The 19,705-nt window shown below is 45.4% G+C and overlaps 1 protein-coding gene across 5 annotated transcripts in view; it reads right to left on the minus strand.

The window, feature by feature from the left end:
* Window positions 1–12,255: 12,255 nt before the first annotated feature.
* The window catches only part of TMEM229B (transmembrane protein 229B), a 40,472-nt gene continuing 33,022 nt past the window's right edge, over window positions 12,256–19,705 (minus strand). For all 5 annotated transcript variants that reach the window (XM_074824412.1, XM_074824410.1, XM_074824408.1 and 2 more), the window contains one exon: window positions 12,256–15,981. In XM_074824412.1, the coding sequence (XP_074680513.1) occupies window positions 15,451–15,954 (504 nt within the window). In that variant the 5' untranslated portion in view covers window positions 15,955–15,981 and the 3' untranslated portion in view covers window positions 12,256–15,450. The remainder of the gene's footprint in view (window positions 15,982–19,705) is intronic.

A 19,705-nucleotide genomic window follows, 5' to 3' on the forward strand; every position in this document is an offset into this window, starting at 1 on the left:
TATGAAGCTGATCTGTTTCACTGTGACTAACTATGAAAGCAAACTCAGCAGTTCAGTGGCTCCCCTTTGATCAGCCTGGTTCTCTAGGGACGTGCGCATCCAGCATGTCACCCTGTGATCCTTCACAGCAGCCAGCCTCTATGGAGAAGTCACAATTAGACTAGAAAAATCCAAGCACCTTGCAGCGACCAGCAGAGAAAGTGCACTGTGTACCCCTTGTCATCACACACAGAGACAGACTCCACGAAATTAGTGCTGCTGGTGCCTGGTTTTAGCAGTTACAGTAGGGCATCTGTTGCTTTCAGGTACAGCCCTCGCTCCATCTGCGGAGTTCTTCAGTGGAGAAAAGAGACGACGGGAGCTGGTGGACTTTATTGAGAGATGGGCTTTTTTGCTTGGACAACACCAGCAGAGAAGGGTAGATCCCAGACACTCATCTCTGTGCGGTTGCCAGGAATGGGGGTGCCCCTGAAAAAAAGGCAGGCTTATTCATGTATAATGTCAAAAAAACCCCTGATGTGACTATTTTTGTTCAGCTCACCACCCAAGGATCATGTTCCAAATCAGTAATGGCAGTGAAAGTGCTTTGTTTTTTGGAAAAGAAGTCTTCACGTTGTGATGTTACAGATTAATCACTCTGATAACCCAGCAGCTGAACTGAGCCCAATGGCTCTTATTTCAAACAACAAACACACAAACCAGCAAGCAAACAAAGCTGGAACATTTCATTCCATGAATTGTTTCAGTCTGGGGCCTTTGGCTCTTGCATGCTTTTCATTCTACTTCTTTTTGAAGTGATGAATGAGATCCCTATGGCTGGGACTACAAACGAAACTGCTCCAGATGTCCTCACCATCCTCCCAGAAGATGTTGCTGAACTGTTTCCAGAGGTGGCTGAGTGGCAGGGAAGAGAAACCACCAAACCTGGGCAGAGAAAGCAGAGGAAGGTCTCCACTCCCACAGTGCTTGTGCCTCACAGTTTTCTGCCTGGCCCTGAAAGAATGAGACAGCTTCATGCCCTGCAACTGAATGTTACTCACTCCCACACACCACCTACGAGCAACTCGGCAGTCTCAAACAAGATCAAACCAGAGACCCAGTGTCCTGTGTCTTAGCAGTGTTGGCTAACAGATGTGAGAGATCTCTCAGTGGATAATTATAGAAGAACTTACCTACAAAGGAAAGAAGACATCAAATTAATTTGAGGTGAATATTTTTTACCTTGAAGCATGGTGCTTCTTATCCATTTTACTGGGATGAGTGCACAGCAGTAATATATTCAGATATCACCCCAGGACTCCACTACCACAAACTCAATTACTATAGAGAGTATCCAGGCAAGTATGTTTGCCATTCGCTGCTTGGGCATGATGCCATAGCTATGATCACATTATCCTCACCCTACATTGACTACCCATGACAAATTGATTTTACAGAGTCATAGCTATTTTCTAAATCACTACAGAAAATTATATTAAATGAACTATGCAGCAAATTAAGCCTGTACTTAATTGAAGTGAAATAGGACATTTGTACAGCAAGAAGCTGAATGCTTGATTAGCTGTTTTGTTGAACTGGGGTCCTATTAATTGTCCGATAACTAAACTTTTGTTTCAGTGGTCTTTAGGATATAGGCTTATAAATCTGCAAGAAGCATCACAGTCCAATCCAATCCAGTCATTGAAGGCATGTTTCCCCAAACCTCAGGAGTTTTCACACTCAAGAGGGAAAAGGCATGAAACGAGAACACTCCCAGACTCGCAAAATAAAGTGCACCATAAGGGAAGGTGCCACTGAGCTGACAGAAGATGGAGCCATCCCGCATTCGTCACTGACTTTCATCATAGCTGTGCTGTCATGGCATTAGCAGGGACCGGTGCATCCTGGGCTGTGTGACTCAACAGCCTTATGGTACCAAAGGTTTAATTCAACTGGCTGTCATTCAGCTTCCACTGGGAGCTGCATGTTTCCATCACCTCTCAGCAGGCACTCACCAATTTGCATACAAAGGCCAAATGATTTTTAAAAGCCTCTGATTTGAGCTGGCTTGATTTTAGGGCTTCCAGCTTGAAATACTTTCAGCCCCAGGGGTGCAGAGATGTCATACTTTTAACTGGAGCCATCTGAAGAAAATCAGGATAAAGATGTCCCAGACTGGTAAAACTTGAGTCACTCTAAATCTGTGGTTACTTTTCGAATATCTGGGCTTGAATGATAAGATCAGGAATGTAGACAAGTCATCAGGGCTGGGAAGTGGGCAGATGAGCATGAGGCTTGTTTGTCTTAATTCTCAATGTTATGTTTAAAACAAATACTCTTTAAATATATCATCTGACTTCCTTTTTACATTGGTGAGGATCCAGAATAAGGTCAGTGAAATAAATAAAGTTACACAAAGCAAGACTAAGAACAGAATCAGGGGTTTGGGTATTAAAAATATGGACCCTAAACACACAGTTTTGGCTGTTTCCTTCTCTCTGCCTTTAAACTGACAGGGAAAAAAAAGAAGCTCAGAAGATGAATGAATGTCAGATGTGAAGAAAATCTTTGGGCTTTCAATTTCCTATTATAAACCAGGACTAGAATAGTAAAAAAGCAGCAGAGGTCAGGAATGAGATACAGTGAAAAAAAAAGCACTGTGCACACTCTTTATTCCAGGGATAATGGTCTCAATCTGCTGTGTATGAAAAGAGACACTGGGAGAGAAAGGCCAGAAATAGCAGAAGGTTTTACAGAGCAAGGGAGGGATACTGTTATTTGTACTAGAACTACGTATGGTTGAGTCTGAGGTTTCGTAGCTGTAATTCTGAGAGCCTGGCATCTGCCACCCCACACCGCAGTCTCTTACCTAAACCACACAGCGAGTGCACATGCACTGCTTTGCCATCTGGGAGGAGGCAGAGATGAACAATTCTGGAGCCACCCCAGAAACCAAGACCTCTGTCTCCATCCCAGAGTGCCCAAGAAGGGCAGATGTTTGGTTTCTGTTGGATTAAGCTTTTGGCTGGAGATTAAGCTTTGTTGTGGGTTAGCTGCTGATCTTAACTGGATAGCTTTCCTTCGCATGTGCCAAAAATGCCTGGAGTAGCACATTGGCTCTTTTCATGCAGTCTGTCAACAACCGAAGTCAATACATAACATCAAAACTACATATTTTAAAAGACATGGAAAAAATAGGTTGGGATGGGCATGAATTCCCTCAGTCTCTCCCCCACTGCTAACCTCCCCTGCTTACCAGTGCCTCCATTCCTCCCTCTGCCTGTTTAAAACATGGAGGAAGAAGGAAATTGCTGCCACCACTTTAGCCACAAAACTGTGGATATTGAAGGACTCCAAGAAGAGCAAGACATTGTTTATATACACCAAGGCAGGAGGACTGATGACTTGAGTAAATTAAATTTATTATCGCATTGCTTCTGAATAACTGTGCTCCAGGCTTACCCCTCAGAAACTTGTTTACTCCCAAGCCTGAAAAAGGTGAGATCTAGATCCAAAGGTCATAGCCAAACGTGCAGTTTCCCTCTGGTTTGCTGACTGGGGGAGCTCAGAGAACTACCACAGACCCCCTGTTCCTTTAGGAGATGTCGCAGGGATGTCCTGACCCCCTGGTCCCCCAAGGCTGATCCCTAGTAAGGGGATGGGCTAGGTGCCAGGAAAGCACATTCTGACAGGCATCCTGAACCATCCCTTTTTCATTGCTAGATTTACTCCCCTACAAGGGGACTATAGCACATGGCAGCTGTTTGCAAAGAGAGAAATCAGGGCTATTTGTGACATCTATTTAAGGGCGCTTTAATATATACGCAGCCTCTCTTGTGACCACTGTTTTATCTAACCATAGTTTCTACATTCCACCGCACAAATGCTTCCTGACATTTACCATGTCTGGCACCATTAAACTCTGTGCATGAGGGTGAGGGGAACATGGTGGGACAGTTCACGTTTGAAGGCCAGTCACAATGCACAGCCAAATGGAAGCCCCATATGGCTCTTCAGGCTTTGGAGGGCACCTGCTAAAACCAGCTACTTTCTGCCCTGCAGGTTTCAGCACTTCAGGTAAATCCTGGCTTCCTTGGTTAATGGATGCTCCTTCCTTAGGAAAACACTCATGAAAATTCAAAGCAGCTTTGTCTGAGGTGGAATTTAGTAGTAAGTGAGGTCCATGTTCCGCTTGGTTCTCATCCAGTGCTGTTATTTATTTCAGCATCCAGTGAGCATACAACATACCCTTTGTGATTTAGTAGCATTTTACACTGAGCCTTTGAGCTGTGAGTGACTGCATGAGACACAGAACCACAGAGAAATTAGTCTGGACCAAGGACTCTACCTTTTCCTTTTTTCAGAAACTGGCATGGGAAGACCCAGGTCTGTGCTGGTGTATGGTTTTGCCTTGCAAGCGGCTGGGCTGCACAGGCACTCCCTGTTGGGACAGTCCAGTTTCACCAGCTGCCTGCACTGGGCCAGGGTGGTGCTGGATGGGGGCTCCAATGGCTTCTGAGCACCACGGCTCTGAGCTGGTGCCCTGGAGTGCCTATATCTGTACTTTAATTTTACCGATAGTTACTGATATTCTCAAACCTGGATTTTAGAGGGGCTGGTGTCAAGGTTTGGATTCTTGTGGAACTGGAAATTCAGATTCTAGCAGGGCTTGCTGAGTCTTAATCCTTCAATGTACAAAACATATAAATTAACAGTTGTGCAGGATTGGGAGTAGGAGGAAGCACCTTCTTTGTAAAACCTCTTTAAAATTTAGATCATCACCATGGGGATCCCGTGAGGGCTTTTGTTGCATCTTTGGACATAATTCTCTCCCTTGCAAGGTCTTCTGTGCTGGCCAGCTGACGATTGCGTTGGCCAAGATACCTGCATTTCAAAAACACCATACTGTTACAAAGTGCCCACTTCTGCCTGCCTTCACAGAGGCAGACACTTTTCCCCCACATAAATAACCTTTTTACAGTCCAATGAGTAAGCGCTGCTTCTCTGCTCAGGCTCAGCCCCGATACTCAGGCTGCAAGGTGTTGCAGCACAGGGGGCTATTTGATCAACTGCTATTATTATAATAAAAGCTATCCCTGACAGAGCTGTAGGTAAAATCTCTCTCGGGAGCAGCATTTCCTGCTGACTCCATATAGCAGGCTTGGCAGAACACCCTGTGCTTTACACATATTTTTTGCTGGAAACATAAAAATCCTCCTGCAGGGCCATAGAGCCAGCCCCCTAAAGCCCTTGACCCTGAATGTGTAATCTCCCTGGAGACCCAATGTACATGAAGAAATATAATCTTCTTGAAGCATCTGCTGTCTGCGTTGTGTTAAAATATGACTGGGATGCAACTGTCTAATCTCCAGCTCACTCATAGCAGAATCCTTTGCAGGGCAATAAAAAACCCCAACCCAATCTGAAAGGAGCTCTTGCACACAAAAGGATCTCTCTCTATTGCTTTAAGGAGGGTTATTTTACCACGGCTGCAGCCCAAGAGGTTTCTGTGGCATCCCACAGACATTTCACCTGCTTTTGTGTCCTGGGAAAGTAGTAGCACACAGCAGATGGGAAATGGAGCCGAGTTTCGGGAGGTCACTGTAATGGCGTCACACGCAAATCCTTCGCCCGCTGGGACCTGCCTGGTACATGAGCTGTGCTGGGGAAGCCGGAGCGAGCTTTCCTGCTCACCCAGGGGCAGAAGCTCAGATGGAGCATTCAGTGAGGAGGCCTGGCAGGGCTGCCTTCGCAAGCGGGGCTGGCCGACACATCAGCTTTACCACTGGGGTGAAAGGGAAGGGGAGGTGTCTGTTATCACAGAAACCACAGAGAAAAGGGACGTCTGCTGTGTTTTTATTTCTTTATACATTTTTCTGAGCCAGTTGGAGGACTTGGTCTGCTCTGAAGACACAGGTGCAAGGAGCAGGAAAAAGTGAGAGCTTAAATGCAGAACTGTCAAGGAAAGAGCATAGATGTGGCTTGTCAGTTATGCTCTGATCTGATGTTGTTTCGGTTTTCTGCATTTTTTTTGCAACACTGTAAACTTGCCTCCTTGACATGCGCCCTGCCCTTGCTCTCAGTCTCCCCTCGCCTTACTTCTCCCTTTAATGCTAGTGTCCCCATTTCCCCTTTTGTACATATGACCCTTTCACTATGCAGGGATTAGTATCTCACTCAGAAATATGTGAAATAGATATGCAGATGATTTAATTTGCTGGGTTTTGTAGGGCTAGCGAGACAGATTGGCACAGGGAGAAGGGTATGTTCTAGCAGGTGATCTGAAGAAAACATCTTGTGTACGGGATGAGTAATGGGAAACAGGCATACAGAACACCAGCCCAGCAGGGAGACCTCAGGGGATGGGGATGAGATGGTAAGACATAAAGGCCAGGCAAATAAGAAAGAGCAGAAGAGAAGGTCGAAGATGTCTCTGCTTCCCCTGTTTGTTATGTGTCTGCCAGGGAGAAAGGACAAGACCGGGGAACGTGAGAAGCAAAAGAGGTGCAGAAGTCTGCTCTGGCTACAGGCTGTTTGAGTTGCTGGTAGCTCATTTGGAGAGAGGTGCTAGAGGAGCTGATAAAAATGCAGGTGTAGAGAGGTGGTGGCAAGCTAGGAGGGAGGCAGAGGTCTGAGACGTGAGGAGGAGATGGCAGTAAAAGCTGTGTAACTAGATGGGGGCACCCAGGTGGGGGACACAGCTAAGCTGAGCAGGGATCCCCGAGGAGGAGAGACAACAGAGAGGCTATGAGAAGGTGACAATGAAGAACTGGAGATGATAGTGCTCTGGAGCCCAGGCCAAGGAAAAGTTGTCAAGTGGCAAGGATTAAGTCAGCAGATCCAAACCAGGAAGTTGAGACGAACACCAAAGGCCTAACATGAGGTAAGACCTTGCCAGGAGGCAGTTGGTGAGGCGGAGAGGAAGGACAGGACTGAGGCGATGGAAGATAAAGCAGAGAAATAGGGTTTAATGGACCATACATGGCAGCAGGCAAGGCCAGGCTTCCCGCTGGCTTTGCAGGCAGCCGTAAGGTCACAGGCAGCCTTGCTGGGACACGGTGTAGTGACAACACCACTTTCACCACCAGCATCATGCTGGGTGTGTGGCTGGCTCTTGCCCAGAGACCAGTGGCCAGGACAACAGTAGTCTATGCTGGCATTTGGAGATGTCTGTGCTGCTTTCAGCAGTCACATAGCACAAAGCCCCTCCATAAGCACGCTGCCGGGGGCCACGCTGCCTTTACTGTGAGATCAAAGGGCAGCTGTGCTTTGTCATCACGTTTGTCAACAAAAATATAATTACCACGCTAACTCCAATCAGCCTCTGCTGAAGAGCCAGATGACTGTCCAATAACATTAAAAATCTGTTTTGCTAGAGCATGCCAGCATCCGTCTAATGTGGACACCCGTGTGTCACCTGCAGAGGAGTCCCAGGGAGGAGGCTCCTAGGGTACCACCAGCCGTGCTCCCCTCCGCTGGCACCACTGCCACGCTCGAGTCATCAGCAGGGATTTGCCTTCCTATGTGACGCAGGGAGATAAGGCTGGATGGAAAGGGGCAACAGAGGTACCTCGTGGACATTTTGGCCAAGCTGTTTTATTAGTGGAACAGACCTGGGATGTTTACTCTTATCCTTAAAGAGACTTTTTTAATGCTTACTATGATACACAGCATTTACATATCCTGTTGGGGACAGGCTCGCATCAATGTTACAACAAAAGGATAAGTCCTGGCCTGGAGAAATTGCAACGTGACTGAGATTGGAGATGGCAGGTAGGCACCAGTGGAGCAGCAGCAGAACAGAAGGATGCTGAGGATCAGCACAGCAGCCTGGGTGGGAGTACTTTCAGTCGATGCCTTCGCTGAGGAAGAGTGGATGGGTCTGACTCAGGCGGAGTACACAGCGCTCTCGTTAGCAATAAGAGTGCACAGAAGGTAAGACAAACCATAGCAAAGACGTCAGAAGGTTCCCAAGGTGATAACTCCCCTTTAAAGATGGAGCAGGATAGTATGGCATGTTTGCCATAGACATTAATCTGATTTAAAAGCCTTATGTAAAACACGTTTGAAAAACATGGGCCTAACCCACCTCTCTGAGCTGGGTGCTCATCAGTAAGAGGCTTTAACCCTCTGCCAGATCAAACTGAGGCCTTCCCATTGACCATAGCACACAGACATGCAGCTTGTAAGGTCAAAAGCCGTCAACTCAGATCTTAACCTGCTTCATGTGTATGCAGAGATTCATTCTGGATCTTCTCTGGATCTCATATGCTCAGGAAGGTGGCAGTGAGTGGGCCCAGGCTGCTGTTGGCAGCTAAGCAGGTGATGGCTTTTCTTTGCCAGTAGAACTTAGGATGCAGTCAGTGGTGCAGCGTGGAGGCCATCAGCTATTTTTATGCATCTAAACACACATGCTCACTATGTGTATATGAATTTATATGAAGGATCAGTTGAAATTATGAATTATTCCACATACACTGAAACTCGAAGAGATTGACCAGAGAAGCTTTTTGCTGAATTCAGCCCTGAAAGCCTAATAGGCACCATTGTGTGGATGTTATAGCGAAAGCACTGAACAATAATTGCAAACTTGCTGCTATACTTGTACCTGACAGCAAGTGTGTAAAATGTTTTCTGCCTTCCAAAGCACTGATAACTGCAGCAGTTGTGGGCTTTAATGGAAGCTACAGCTCGTCAGCAATCAGCCCATTTGTCTTAAATTGCCAAAGGTGGGGTTCAGACAGGAGGCTTAGGGTACCTGTGACTGCAGCATGGACTTGCAGTGGAAGTAAGACATGGAAAGGGACAAGTTACCAAAGGAGCTGATAGAGAAACAGGAGCAATAGGAAGAGCTGTGGTACCAGATGAGTGGTCTGACAACAGAAACAGCAACACAGGTAAACTCTTCAGTAACTGCAACAACACGAGCTGACAGAGCAGATGGTCACCTCAGTTTAGCCTCTGACATGACTTGTTGCCCCTAGAATATTTACCCAAAAGTACACTACTGATGGAGATGGGATTATGTAGCGAACAGAGGGAAATCAGTCCTATTTTGTACAAGACAGAACCGTGCTGCCTATGAGCTTTGACAGTCCCTTCATGTCCCAGCTTTGACTTGGGCAGCTGGAGCAATGTGATGTACAAACCATTTCTGGGACAGCTTCAGATGGTGGAAACTGGGTAGCACTTTCCTGGTTCCCCAACTTTCTTGGAACTTTATTAACTCACTCCTCAAATCTGGAGACTTGGTGAACTGGTAAAATGTTAAACTCCCTTTCCCGGGTCTGAAATGACCTGGGAGCTGTCAGGACATCTTCATCAGCTCCTGATCTGTGCTATTTGGGGTTAATCCTGACCTACTTCAAGGCCTGAAGGGAGAATTATTTCACTAGTTTGTGAAAAGCACTTAAGAGATCCTTCGGTGAAGACTGAAAAAGAAAGGCAAATACTGTTATTCTCATCCCCAAAATACTAGGTAAAGAACCATACTGAAGTAGCAATATAGATATGTTGCAAAGTGGATTAACCAGAGAGGAGAGAAATTCTGCATTGGAAACTGTCCCATATTTGAAAGGGCAGAGATCTACAAGCACTATGAGTATCTCAGCTCACATATTTAATAAATATTGTCTCAACTGCATATGTTTATTGATTTTTATTAAAGAGCAAATTGCTTGTATTTGCTTCTCTTTCTTCTTCATTATAGCATCAAAGCAGGACAGCATGCCACACAACAGCATAGAAAAAACAGCAGCACCAGATACTTAAGGGTCTTTAGCTCCTAAATTGACTAAAGCATAAATACAAACTGACGTCAAGCATTTGGGATTACCATTTAAAAATCGCTGTTTTCTGAGACACTGATGAAGGCCATTCACATCAGAAAATCCAGTGGCTACAAAAGGAGGAGTGAGCCACCAGACTCCAGAGTAAGGAGTCTGCTTCTCTTAGAATAAAAAACCTGCCAGTTTGCCTTAGACCTGCGAGAAGTCCCAAATACAGAGAACATGGAAGAGCTGCTTCCAACCTGTCCAGCCCTTGAAGATTTGGGAATGCAGATGTCACCACCAGTCCTCGCTCTGCCACCGTTACCAGCAGCGGTCATATCACCCCCTCCACTCCTCACAGTCCTTGTACGGTGGAAGCTCGGCCTGGCTGCGCACTGGAGCTGCACAGCACACCACGTGCAACGCATCTGCAGTTGTGCGATGCTAGTGAACTTCTCCAAGGCTGTGACACATTTGGTCTCTAAGGTGTCGGTTAAATAGCTGAAACTTTAAATAAGATGTTTTCAAATAAGATCTTAAGCAGTGATGAAGCTTATATAGGATCTCAGTCTTTCTCCCTCTTAAAGCATGACAAACATTTCCACTGGCACCCATGGAATTAAGAGTACATTTTGTAAGGCAAAATGCATTCCTGAGTAGGCGTTTGTACTAATTCAGGTGATGAAGTGGTATAGCCACATGGCAGCATGCTCTGTGGGCCAAGGTATTCTGCTTTTCAACACCATTAACTTAGCAGTATGGAGCACAGCACTGTATGGTTTTCAGTACCTATACTGGCTTAATGAGCACTAGCTTGCATATCTCTAGGTGATGTATTTTTCGAGATTAAGTCAGGAATCTCCTAGGGAAAAAGAGGACTAGAGATTTTAAACATCCCTTCTACTTCAGAGGAAGTTCAGGCAATCATACTTTGGAGCAAGCACACAACTTCTGCATTGCTGCAGGTAGTAAAGCCCTCAGCAGGGGAGCGCAGCTTTGTATTTGAAGAAGCGGTGCCTTTGGACACAAACTAACCAGTGCATCCCCAGCCGCTCCCTAGGACTTCTGTCAAGACAGCACTTTTTCCTTTGGCATCTGTGCTAGCTGCCCAGGGGCCAAAAGTAGAGCAGATACTGGGGGCACCACCTGCTTCCATAACTTCCCTCTTGTTCACAATGCTGTGAACCGAGTGGGCAAACCCTTGATGGAGCAAACCCTTGCCATCCTAGAAGAAATAAGCCATTCCACAATGATACAAATTCACTGTCATGCCTGTGGATGACTTCCTAGTAACGAGCCTGAAGCTCAGGGCCTTACAGCTCTTAAAATCAAGGTTCCCCTGCCCAAGTGGAGACCAACCTCTCTTAGCTTAAAACCTTGCATGGTGCCGAGGCTCCCGGGCAGCAGCAGAGCTTGCTCCATTCCCTGGGGCAAGAGGTGGACGGAAGGGAAGGTCCCTTCCCCAGGGTCTGGCTCAGGACACTCAGAGGGGAGCAGGGAAGACACGTGCGAGTAGAGACCATTTGCCAAACAGGGACAACCCTCCTGAGGTCTCCCCAGCTCTGTGACCATACCCGGTCACTAGGTGCCAAAGCAGCTGGGCAAGGGGAGGCACAGTGGCAACAGCTTCTGGTTTAGGCGGGCCTGCACCAGAGATTTCCTTCTACAACAAGGGATGGATCGCAGTATTTGGTAGCTGCTGATGTGCAGGAAGGCAGGGGAAGAGGGTAGTCTCCTTCTCAGATGGTTCAGCTGCAGTTTGCAGGCAGAAGAACTGAAGCAAAGAACTCAGGTCTGCAAGCCTCCCCCTTGACTACAGGGCATATTGCATGCATTCAGGGCCCAGGATAAACCAAAATAGAAAAAAATTTGGTTTCAGTTCACATCATAGTGGTGGCTCATGTTTTATTCATAGTACAGAAAGGGCAGAAGTTCCCATGAACGAAGAAATCCCCTTTCTTTCTGTGCAGGTTTCAGAAACCCAGTCAGCAGCAGAGCAATGCTGTTGAATTCAGGAGGACTTCAGTCACCTACTTCCTAATTCTCAAAGCAGTTAAAGCCCTGCAGTCTTTTTTTACCTTTTATAGTCACAGGACTAGTCAAGCAAAACCTTGACTGGATTATTCTGCTTTAATTACAAAATGCACTCAGACCAAAGGTGCAACAGAGTACCTGGTACATATATACACATCTGTCTCAACTGTAACACCAAAGACCAAAATGCAGCCTGGTTCTGTCGCAAATCAACCATTTCCCTCTGGCAAGATCTTTGGAGTATGAACAGTTATCTCAGTAATGCCTGAACTGCCTCTTGTGCGCAGGACACCAGACTCTGTATTTCACCATGTACTTTGAGATCCTTTAGGGTGGACCACGCAAGAGGTAAGCAAGAGAAGGGAGGCAAAATTGGAACCCTAGGGTAATCGGAGTCCATATCCCACCACCCACCAGAAAAGAAAAGCAATGACGGGCCACTCTCTCCTTGCTGCAGTTAGGACAAGGTAGATAAATCACAAGGTTTTTTTTATTGCTGGTGAACTCAAAACAGGCAACTTTAATCTACCGAGGAACATACACGTACAAACAAATGTTAGGCCTTGTGCGTTTTTCTTCTTCTCAATGTAAATGTCTCTACAACTTCAGTCCAGCTCCTGAGCTCTCGCTGAGCTGCCACTGAGATCCCGATAATGTGCTCTGGGCACTTCTGTAAGATGTTATAAGAAGCATCACATGTATTAAAAAGGGAGATTTTGCAGAAAAGACGAAGCTCTGACTGCAGCCATGTTGCTCAGAAAGGCAAAGTCTGGCTAATCCTGCTGCGTTAGGTACAGAGTATTATGTATAATTATTTGAATTGATTTAAGAATTTGCCGGGTCCCTTTCTGTTTCTGGTGTGCAAGCTGCAAGTAAAGTGCACTTCTGGGTATAAATTACACTCTACAAGGATGCAATAGCTGGGTGGTACACCAGTGGAAAGCAGACTACAATAGCTGTTACAATGGCACAGGCAATAAGGATAATGAAATAAGATACTAGATGCTGCTGGGAAACCCCTCCGTAGTTTGAGCATCTAAATATTACATCACTGAGCAAAATCAGTGTCATTTCGTGGGGACCTTCTAAAGTCCAGACACGTGACTGTTACTGTGCACCAGGTTAGCTCTGTGGACAGCCACTCCTCCTCCTCCCCCAGTCCCAGCTGCAGCTGGGAGTCACCAAACCACGTTACTAACTCCTTTTTTAAAGAGTTTTATAACAGCTAAGGAAAACACATGGATCCTAAGGATGTTTCTATGAAGCCAAGGGTTTCAGATGATGCAGGGGTGGTGTAGGAGGCAGCACAACACCGCACTTAATCTATGCTGTGAGAGGACAACCCAGCTTTACACACTGTGTTTAGTGACCGTGACAGAACCAGGGCCAAAATGAGGAGATCCCAACTCTTACCTGCACCTTGCAGTCCTTGTTCTGGTCCAGCAGAGCTCATCTACATTATCCTGTGTACAAATCTCATCCTTTTTTTTTTTCCCAGGTACAGTGTGAGGTGACTATTTCACCTGAGACCATCAAGGCTGATAAACTACATACTGTTCCTCTGATTTCATAATACTGTCATCACAGCATGAAAGAAAAAAAAAGCTGTTCAGTGTTTGTTCTCTTTTAATTTAATGAACAATAAAACAGGCAACTCTAAATTCCCACTAAAGTATTCTGGGTGCTTCAGGAGACACTGCATACCCCAGGGCACATTTGATTAGCTCCTTGCCACCAGTGTTTTCGTGTGTCCATTGCCAGCAATGGATGCCACCTGAGAAGGGCGAGAGGAGGAGTAAAATAATAGCACTCTGTGTGATACAAAAAAGGATTAACACTGCCTTAATAAGTGCAGAACCAACAAACAATTCCCCTCACAGGGCCAGGAGTGCTTTTCCCCTCAGGAATGGATGCCCCAGGGCAAGGAGCAGGTTCACAGCTGAGCAGTCCCTACCAGAGACAGGGAACCCACACAGAAATAGCCTAGCCATTTCCAACGCAAGAGTGGAATCCTACAACACATTTGCATTTCAAGCCAAACTGATCCCTGGTGCAGCTCTGTTGACTATGTTGGAAGAACACCTAAAATTGATCTGGCCCTACAGGGCAACTACAGCAAACCTTCCCCATAAACCAGTTAGGAGTGAGATACATCTGACAGCTGGAAGCCTCATATTTGTTGCTAATTTCAAAAGCCAAGACTTGCCAGAGCGAATTATGAACCTGTGGCTGCCACTGTCAAGCACTTTCCCTGCATTGCAACTTTCCCCGTATTCCTCAAACGTCCCCAGTAGGTTAAATTTCAAACTGTCCACAGTGCAGCTAGTTCTACAACTGAGCCACAGCACTCTGTCCCACTCCACCCTTCTACTGCTGCTCTCGCACCTTAACTCAAAGCCTCACTCAGAAGTGCTCTTCAGAGAGGGCTTTTTTGCTTTAGTAATTTGGGTTTTTTAATAACGTATCAGGCAGCATGGCATATCTCTTGCTGCCTCCAATTATTGTCATGACAATATGGTTGTGGTTATTTAAAGCAGAATTTGGGCAGAAAAAGCAAATCCTCGTGATGCACTGAGGGGAACACCAGGCAGAACTGAGCCAGGACCTGCCAGTGCTGAAAGAAGGCGAGAGTCAGCGCCAGAGGACCAAATCCTGGATACCACATCAGACACATGAAGGTTTTGACCTTCAAATACAATGGGTTGCAGCCAGAGTAAGTCATCAACATCACCAGAAACAGAGGAATCCCTGGGAAGGAAGGCAGAAAACTCTTGTGGCCCGTACAGTCTCTACAAGGTTGCATGGCTGAGATGGGAGCTGCAATCTGCAGCAGACCCTCAGGCGAGGTCTGCTTTGGGGGGACAGAGGAGGTGGGAAGACTTATACTATTTCTTGCGCCTTTTGCCAAGATTTAGATTGCACAGATTAGGGTAAAATTCACTCGGCAAAAAAGGCCTTTATTAACAAAAAAAAGAAGAAAAAAGAAAACAAAGGAAAAATTTCTAGTGAGTATCAGGACTGAGATTTCAAAAAGTACAAGATCTGTATAAATTCAGCAAGATGTCCAGCACCGGATTATTTCGTGGTGCAACAAAGAACCTGGGGAGAGGCCAGTGGGACCTCATGAGGGGAACACCATCTACCTCCCCAGCAGACTGCCAGTCTTAGGTTCTTCTCAACAGCAGATGGATTTTTCCTTGTTCCTGCAGCATCTCAGGTCCCACGGGAGGTATTGGTTGCAAGCAAGCACCTGAATATTGCCTAATGGAATAAGCCAATCACTAACTTAGCTGGCGTTTCCATGCCCATCCGCTAATTAGGATTTTTTTCCTTTTTGAATGCATTTCTGCTGTAGCATTTCTTTTTCTTCTTTCTCCACATAAAAGTATAAGCAAAAGGACTGCTTTCATCTGTAATAAGTTAAAATCAGAAATGACCTAACTAACAAGTAACTGATATTGGTCCTTGGAGCCCAAAGAGTAAAATCCATAGAAAATCTATTGGTTCCATTTTTTTTTCTGGTATATCCCATGCACATCCCCATTAGAAAAATGGGGTTTATGAATCTTATCATACAGCAAGGAGCAGTACCTCAGAGCCAGAGCTGACAGTCCACGGGAGAGGTCTGGGCTCTCTCAGATTGCTAAGTGTGGTTCTGAGTCACTGCTCAATCAGTCTTCACATGGCCATTAGCCAAGGCAACGGGGATGGTGGGGGCCCCCGGCTCAGCAGTCTCATCAAATCGCAAGCGCAGGGTGTTTCTGATCACCAGCTGCTCCATGATGAAAGAAGCACAAAACCAAGGGATGGCATACTCCAGGGTGATCAGGCCCATGAAGTCAAAATCAAACTGGGAATAGTCCCATGGGCAGGCATTGAACTGGCGTAGGATGAGGCCGGTGGTGAACTCCCAGAGGTATGTCCAAAGTGTGTAAATGAAGCAGCGCACTAAAATGTTACACTTGTCTTTGAGATATAGATACATCTTCTCCACAATGAGGATGGAGGTGCCATAGATGAAGAGTGCCCACACACTGGTTACACCTGGGAACTTCCAGTTAAAGTTGACCACGAACTCCCAGGCAGCTGTGAACATCACCTCACAGAAATAGCCGTGAATGGCGTAGAGGTACCATCGGGAGAAAGCGGTCAGAGGTTCTGCCGCAGCCATCCTTCTGCGCACACCCCAGCAGGCACTCTGAAATGGAGGGAGGGAGAGAGAGACACAGAGAGAGAGAAAGAGAGAGAGAGGAGTCAACAAGGATATCACAAGTCCTTATCCCCCAGATGGCAACACACACAAACTCGTAACATCCACGGAGGGCAAATCTGAGAAAGAAGTGAAATTTAAATTGTCTCATTTTTACCACAGCAAATTTTAAGTCCTGTGGAAAGGTGGCACGTTACTGGGCTCCAAGTCTCAGAATGGGCCCAGGCAACATATACTGCTCTGCCTGAGAAGCGGGATGCAGCTGGTATTCACTGGTCATAAGGAGGGAGCTGACAGGTACAAAGGCTTTGCCAGGGGTGAGGCTTCCAAAGAACTTACTGGTTGCTAGTCAGTAGAAAAGTAGTCATCTCACAAGGACCGCACATCACTGTTTTGCTCTTTTCAAGAAACAGCACTATCCCCTACTTTTCTGAATCTAATATGGAAGAGATTAGATGAACACAGCACTGAAAGCCTGGGCCCTTCCAGCTGTCACCTACAGTCTCTATACCCAAAATGTTTACTGTAGTGAAAAACTGAGCTTTGGTTGGAGCTACAGAAAGGGAGCCGGAGAAGAAAATTTCTGAGGTTTTACACTTGCAGACACCACACCTTACACCCATTATTCAGCTGAACTGTCATTTCTTCTGTTAAAGAACTCATGCACTGTATGGCTAGGATTTGAAACATAATTTTCTTATGGTGTAAGACTGCCTGATACCAAGTCAAAAAGCACAACAGAGCCATTGAAATCCATTCAGATTTGGCTTCAGGACAGCAAAACACAAAGGAGGAGAATAAAAAGGAACAGCTGAGCACAGAAAGAGGTGGTTAGTCATGATAAATAGGAAACGAGAACAAACTCTAATTGTCTTTACAGGAAGAAACTTGGTGAAGGTTTTGAAAGGGCGCAATTTGCTTAGCACCGAACTGTTTCAGCAAAATTATTTTTTTTACACTTTTTGCAGAGATGTACAAGGTCCTAAGCATTGCTCTGCCACACTACAGTCGCCAGCCCAGCTGATTTTAAGCATAACTTTACTGAAGCCTTACAGATTTACACTACAGGGTGAATTTGACCTCCTTCATTCTGAGGAACTTACTCTTTCAAGTTGGGTTTCTCTTGACTCTTCATCAGGCACTATTTAACTTGCTTGCTCTGGACTTGTCAGTTCTGTGGTACAAGGTGCTAGGAAAGAACCACACTAACCTTACGTGCAGCCATTCCAATGCCATCTAGAAAGAGACTGTTCCTGACCTGCCCTGTAAACACAGTGCCTCTCTGAACAAACTATTAACATGCAGTATGACGGAAATTCTGATAGGAGACGAGAGAAGAGAAACCTTTACAAGGAAAAATGAACTATAATAATGAACATAAAGACAATACACAGAATATTCCCAAGGGAATATTGAAAGAGCTGTATCCGTGACCTGTTCACTCTTCTCTTGACACCCAAACAACCAAAGTTTTGGCAGTTCATATGATGTCAGTGCTTGAACAAAGACCCTTTTCCTAACGGCACAATCTATTTTACACGGGACACTGAACTATCATCAGGTGCTACAGATCTGGGTCAACAGCACATTCTGAGCTTGTGGATGAAAGACTGAAGAGTCACTAGGAATCCCCTCATGTCTCCTAACGGTTCAGTCCCAAGAGATCCTGCAAGACAGCAGTGGAGGTGACACATGAGAAATATGCGGGGGGTGTATCTGCACACAGTCCACAGGAAGCTGATGTGGCAAGGGTACCACGAACTTTCTCTCTGAGGCGAATGAGAGTTAGTCAATGCAATGTTACTTGGTTAGTTTGCCAGCACAGCTGATAAGCTTAGGAGTTTGAATCCTCAAATCATTCCTCCATTCTCACATAATTTCAAGAACAAATCCATAGTCAGAGGTACGGGAGTAAGGGAAAGCAGTGAGAAGGAAATGGACTGTAGATATCTCTTGTCAGAATGGGGATATATGACTGCAGCAGGAAGGGAGAAGTTTATTATATCTGAGGAGACAGACATCAAAAGATGCAGAGGTCTTAAAAGTCATACCTGTTGCTAGGTAAGGCACTGAGGAAATACGGAATGTCATTCTCCAGGGCAGAAAATGATTGTAAAGTTTTTACTAAGATGCCAAGGGATTGTATGGTTTTCCTCTCTTTTCAATATGCCTTCCTAAGCTTTTCCACTTGTGGTCCTTACTCCTTGCACTTCTCTCTACAGCTTTACATGAAATGTATTTGAACTGTTAGCTGGGAGCATCCACAGCATGCAGTACTATCTTAAGATTTTCCTTCTAATTTTGAAAATCTCTTCACAAATGATCACATAAATGAAATGCGCAGAAGGTCCTTCCCTCTCACTCCCTCCTGCCCACCAAAGCCAAAGACTCACAGAAACATAGGCAACAAGCCACATCCTGTTCTACCCCACACTATTTTCTCTGTTCAATGAAGACTTCTTTCTTCTGGTTCTATACCATGTACTTAATAATTATCTATTTATTCTCTATTTCCTTTTTACACTTTGCAAAATACCTAGTCATTCCACTAGAAGTCTAATAACCAAATCTAGACCAGGTCTGGGACAACATCTACAATACAATACAAGTTAACCCCCTGCAAAGACCACTACTGACTTTTTTTGAATCCTCAACTACAAGGAGACAAGCAGTCTCAACACACTCTCTCAATATTTGCCTTCTACTGTCACGTGCCCAGTCAGCCCAACCTTGATGGGAACTTCCTTCTTACAATATGCTTGAAAGAGTCCTCACAGGCTGCCTGCTGATAAAGAGCATCCCAAGACAAGGCAGATGCCAAACTGTGGTAGCCCAAACATAAACTGGTACCACTGTGCTAGGCACTATGCAAATCCATAAATCACAGCTCCTTCTTTAAAATATTTCATTCAAAATAAACAAAAAGCACACAGTAAGACATAGAAGGGAATGGAGGATACCTAGGGAGACTACAACAGGCTACAGCACATCATTGCACAAGTTGAGGACTGTACAGTGTAATGGTTACAAGTCACTTGAGCATTTACAAAACAATTAAAATTGCAAATTGGCTGGTGCCTGGTAGGCAATACAGCACAAGAAGGTCTCAAGAGGGAAATGAAGGAGAAAAGCAGTGTTTTATTGAGCAACAATTCATGATAAAAGGATCAAGCTGAAAAGTAGTTACAGGACATTAGTGGGAGAAGAATCCAAACAGAAGGCCACGCCTGGATTCAGTAAGAGATGCAGATCTGTGAAAAGCCTCAAGTAGATAATTGAACTTGATGATGGCAAGACTTTTAATGGAGTGACAGTAACACAGACCAAAAAGCTCTGAACGTATGATAGCTTCAGTCTCCTGAGGAAAACAAATGACATTCATCACTGAGGTAGTTACAGTGGGATGGGCAGCGACTTCCTGAAAACCAGAAACACAGCTGCCACCTACGCAGTTGTCTCGGCAGAGAGCAAACAAATCATGGAGACTGCGCATGGACAGCCATGGTTGTACTGAGGCTGCTCACACTGTGTTGTGTTGTGGAAAACAAGGAACTTCTAAATTCAAAGCTATGAAAATGTTTTCCGTCATCAGCAAATTATATTTTAAGCAGCTAAAGTAGAAATAGTTCCTCCAATACAATGCTATTAGGAAGCCTGAGCTAAACAAGCACAGAAATTTTCCCTCTTTCTCCAGTAGGACCTTCTTTTCCAG

This window comes from Strix aluco, chromosome 4 (genome assembly GCF_031877795.1).
Source record: "Strix aluco isolate bStrAlu1 chromosome 4, bStrAlu1.hap1, whole genome shotgun sequence".
NCBI lineage: Eukaryota > Metazoa > Chordata > Aves > Strigiformes > Strigidae > Strix > Strix aluco.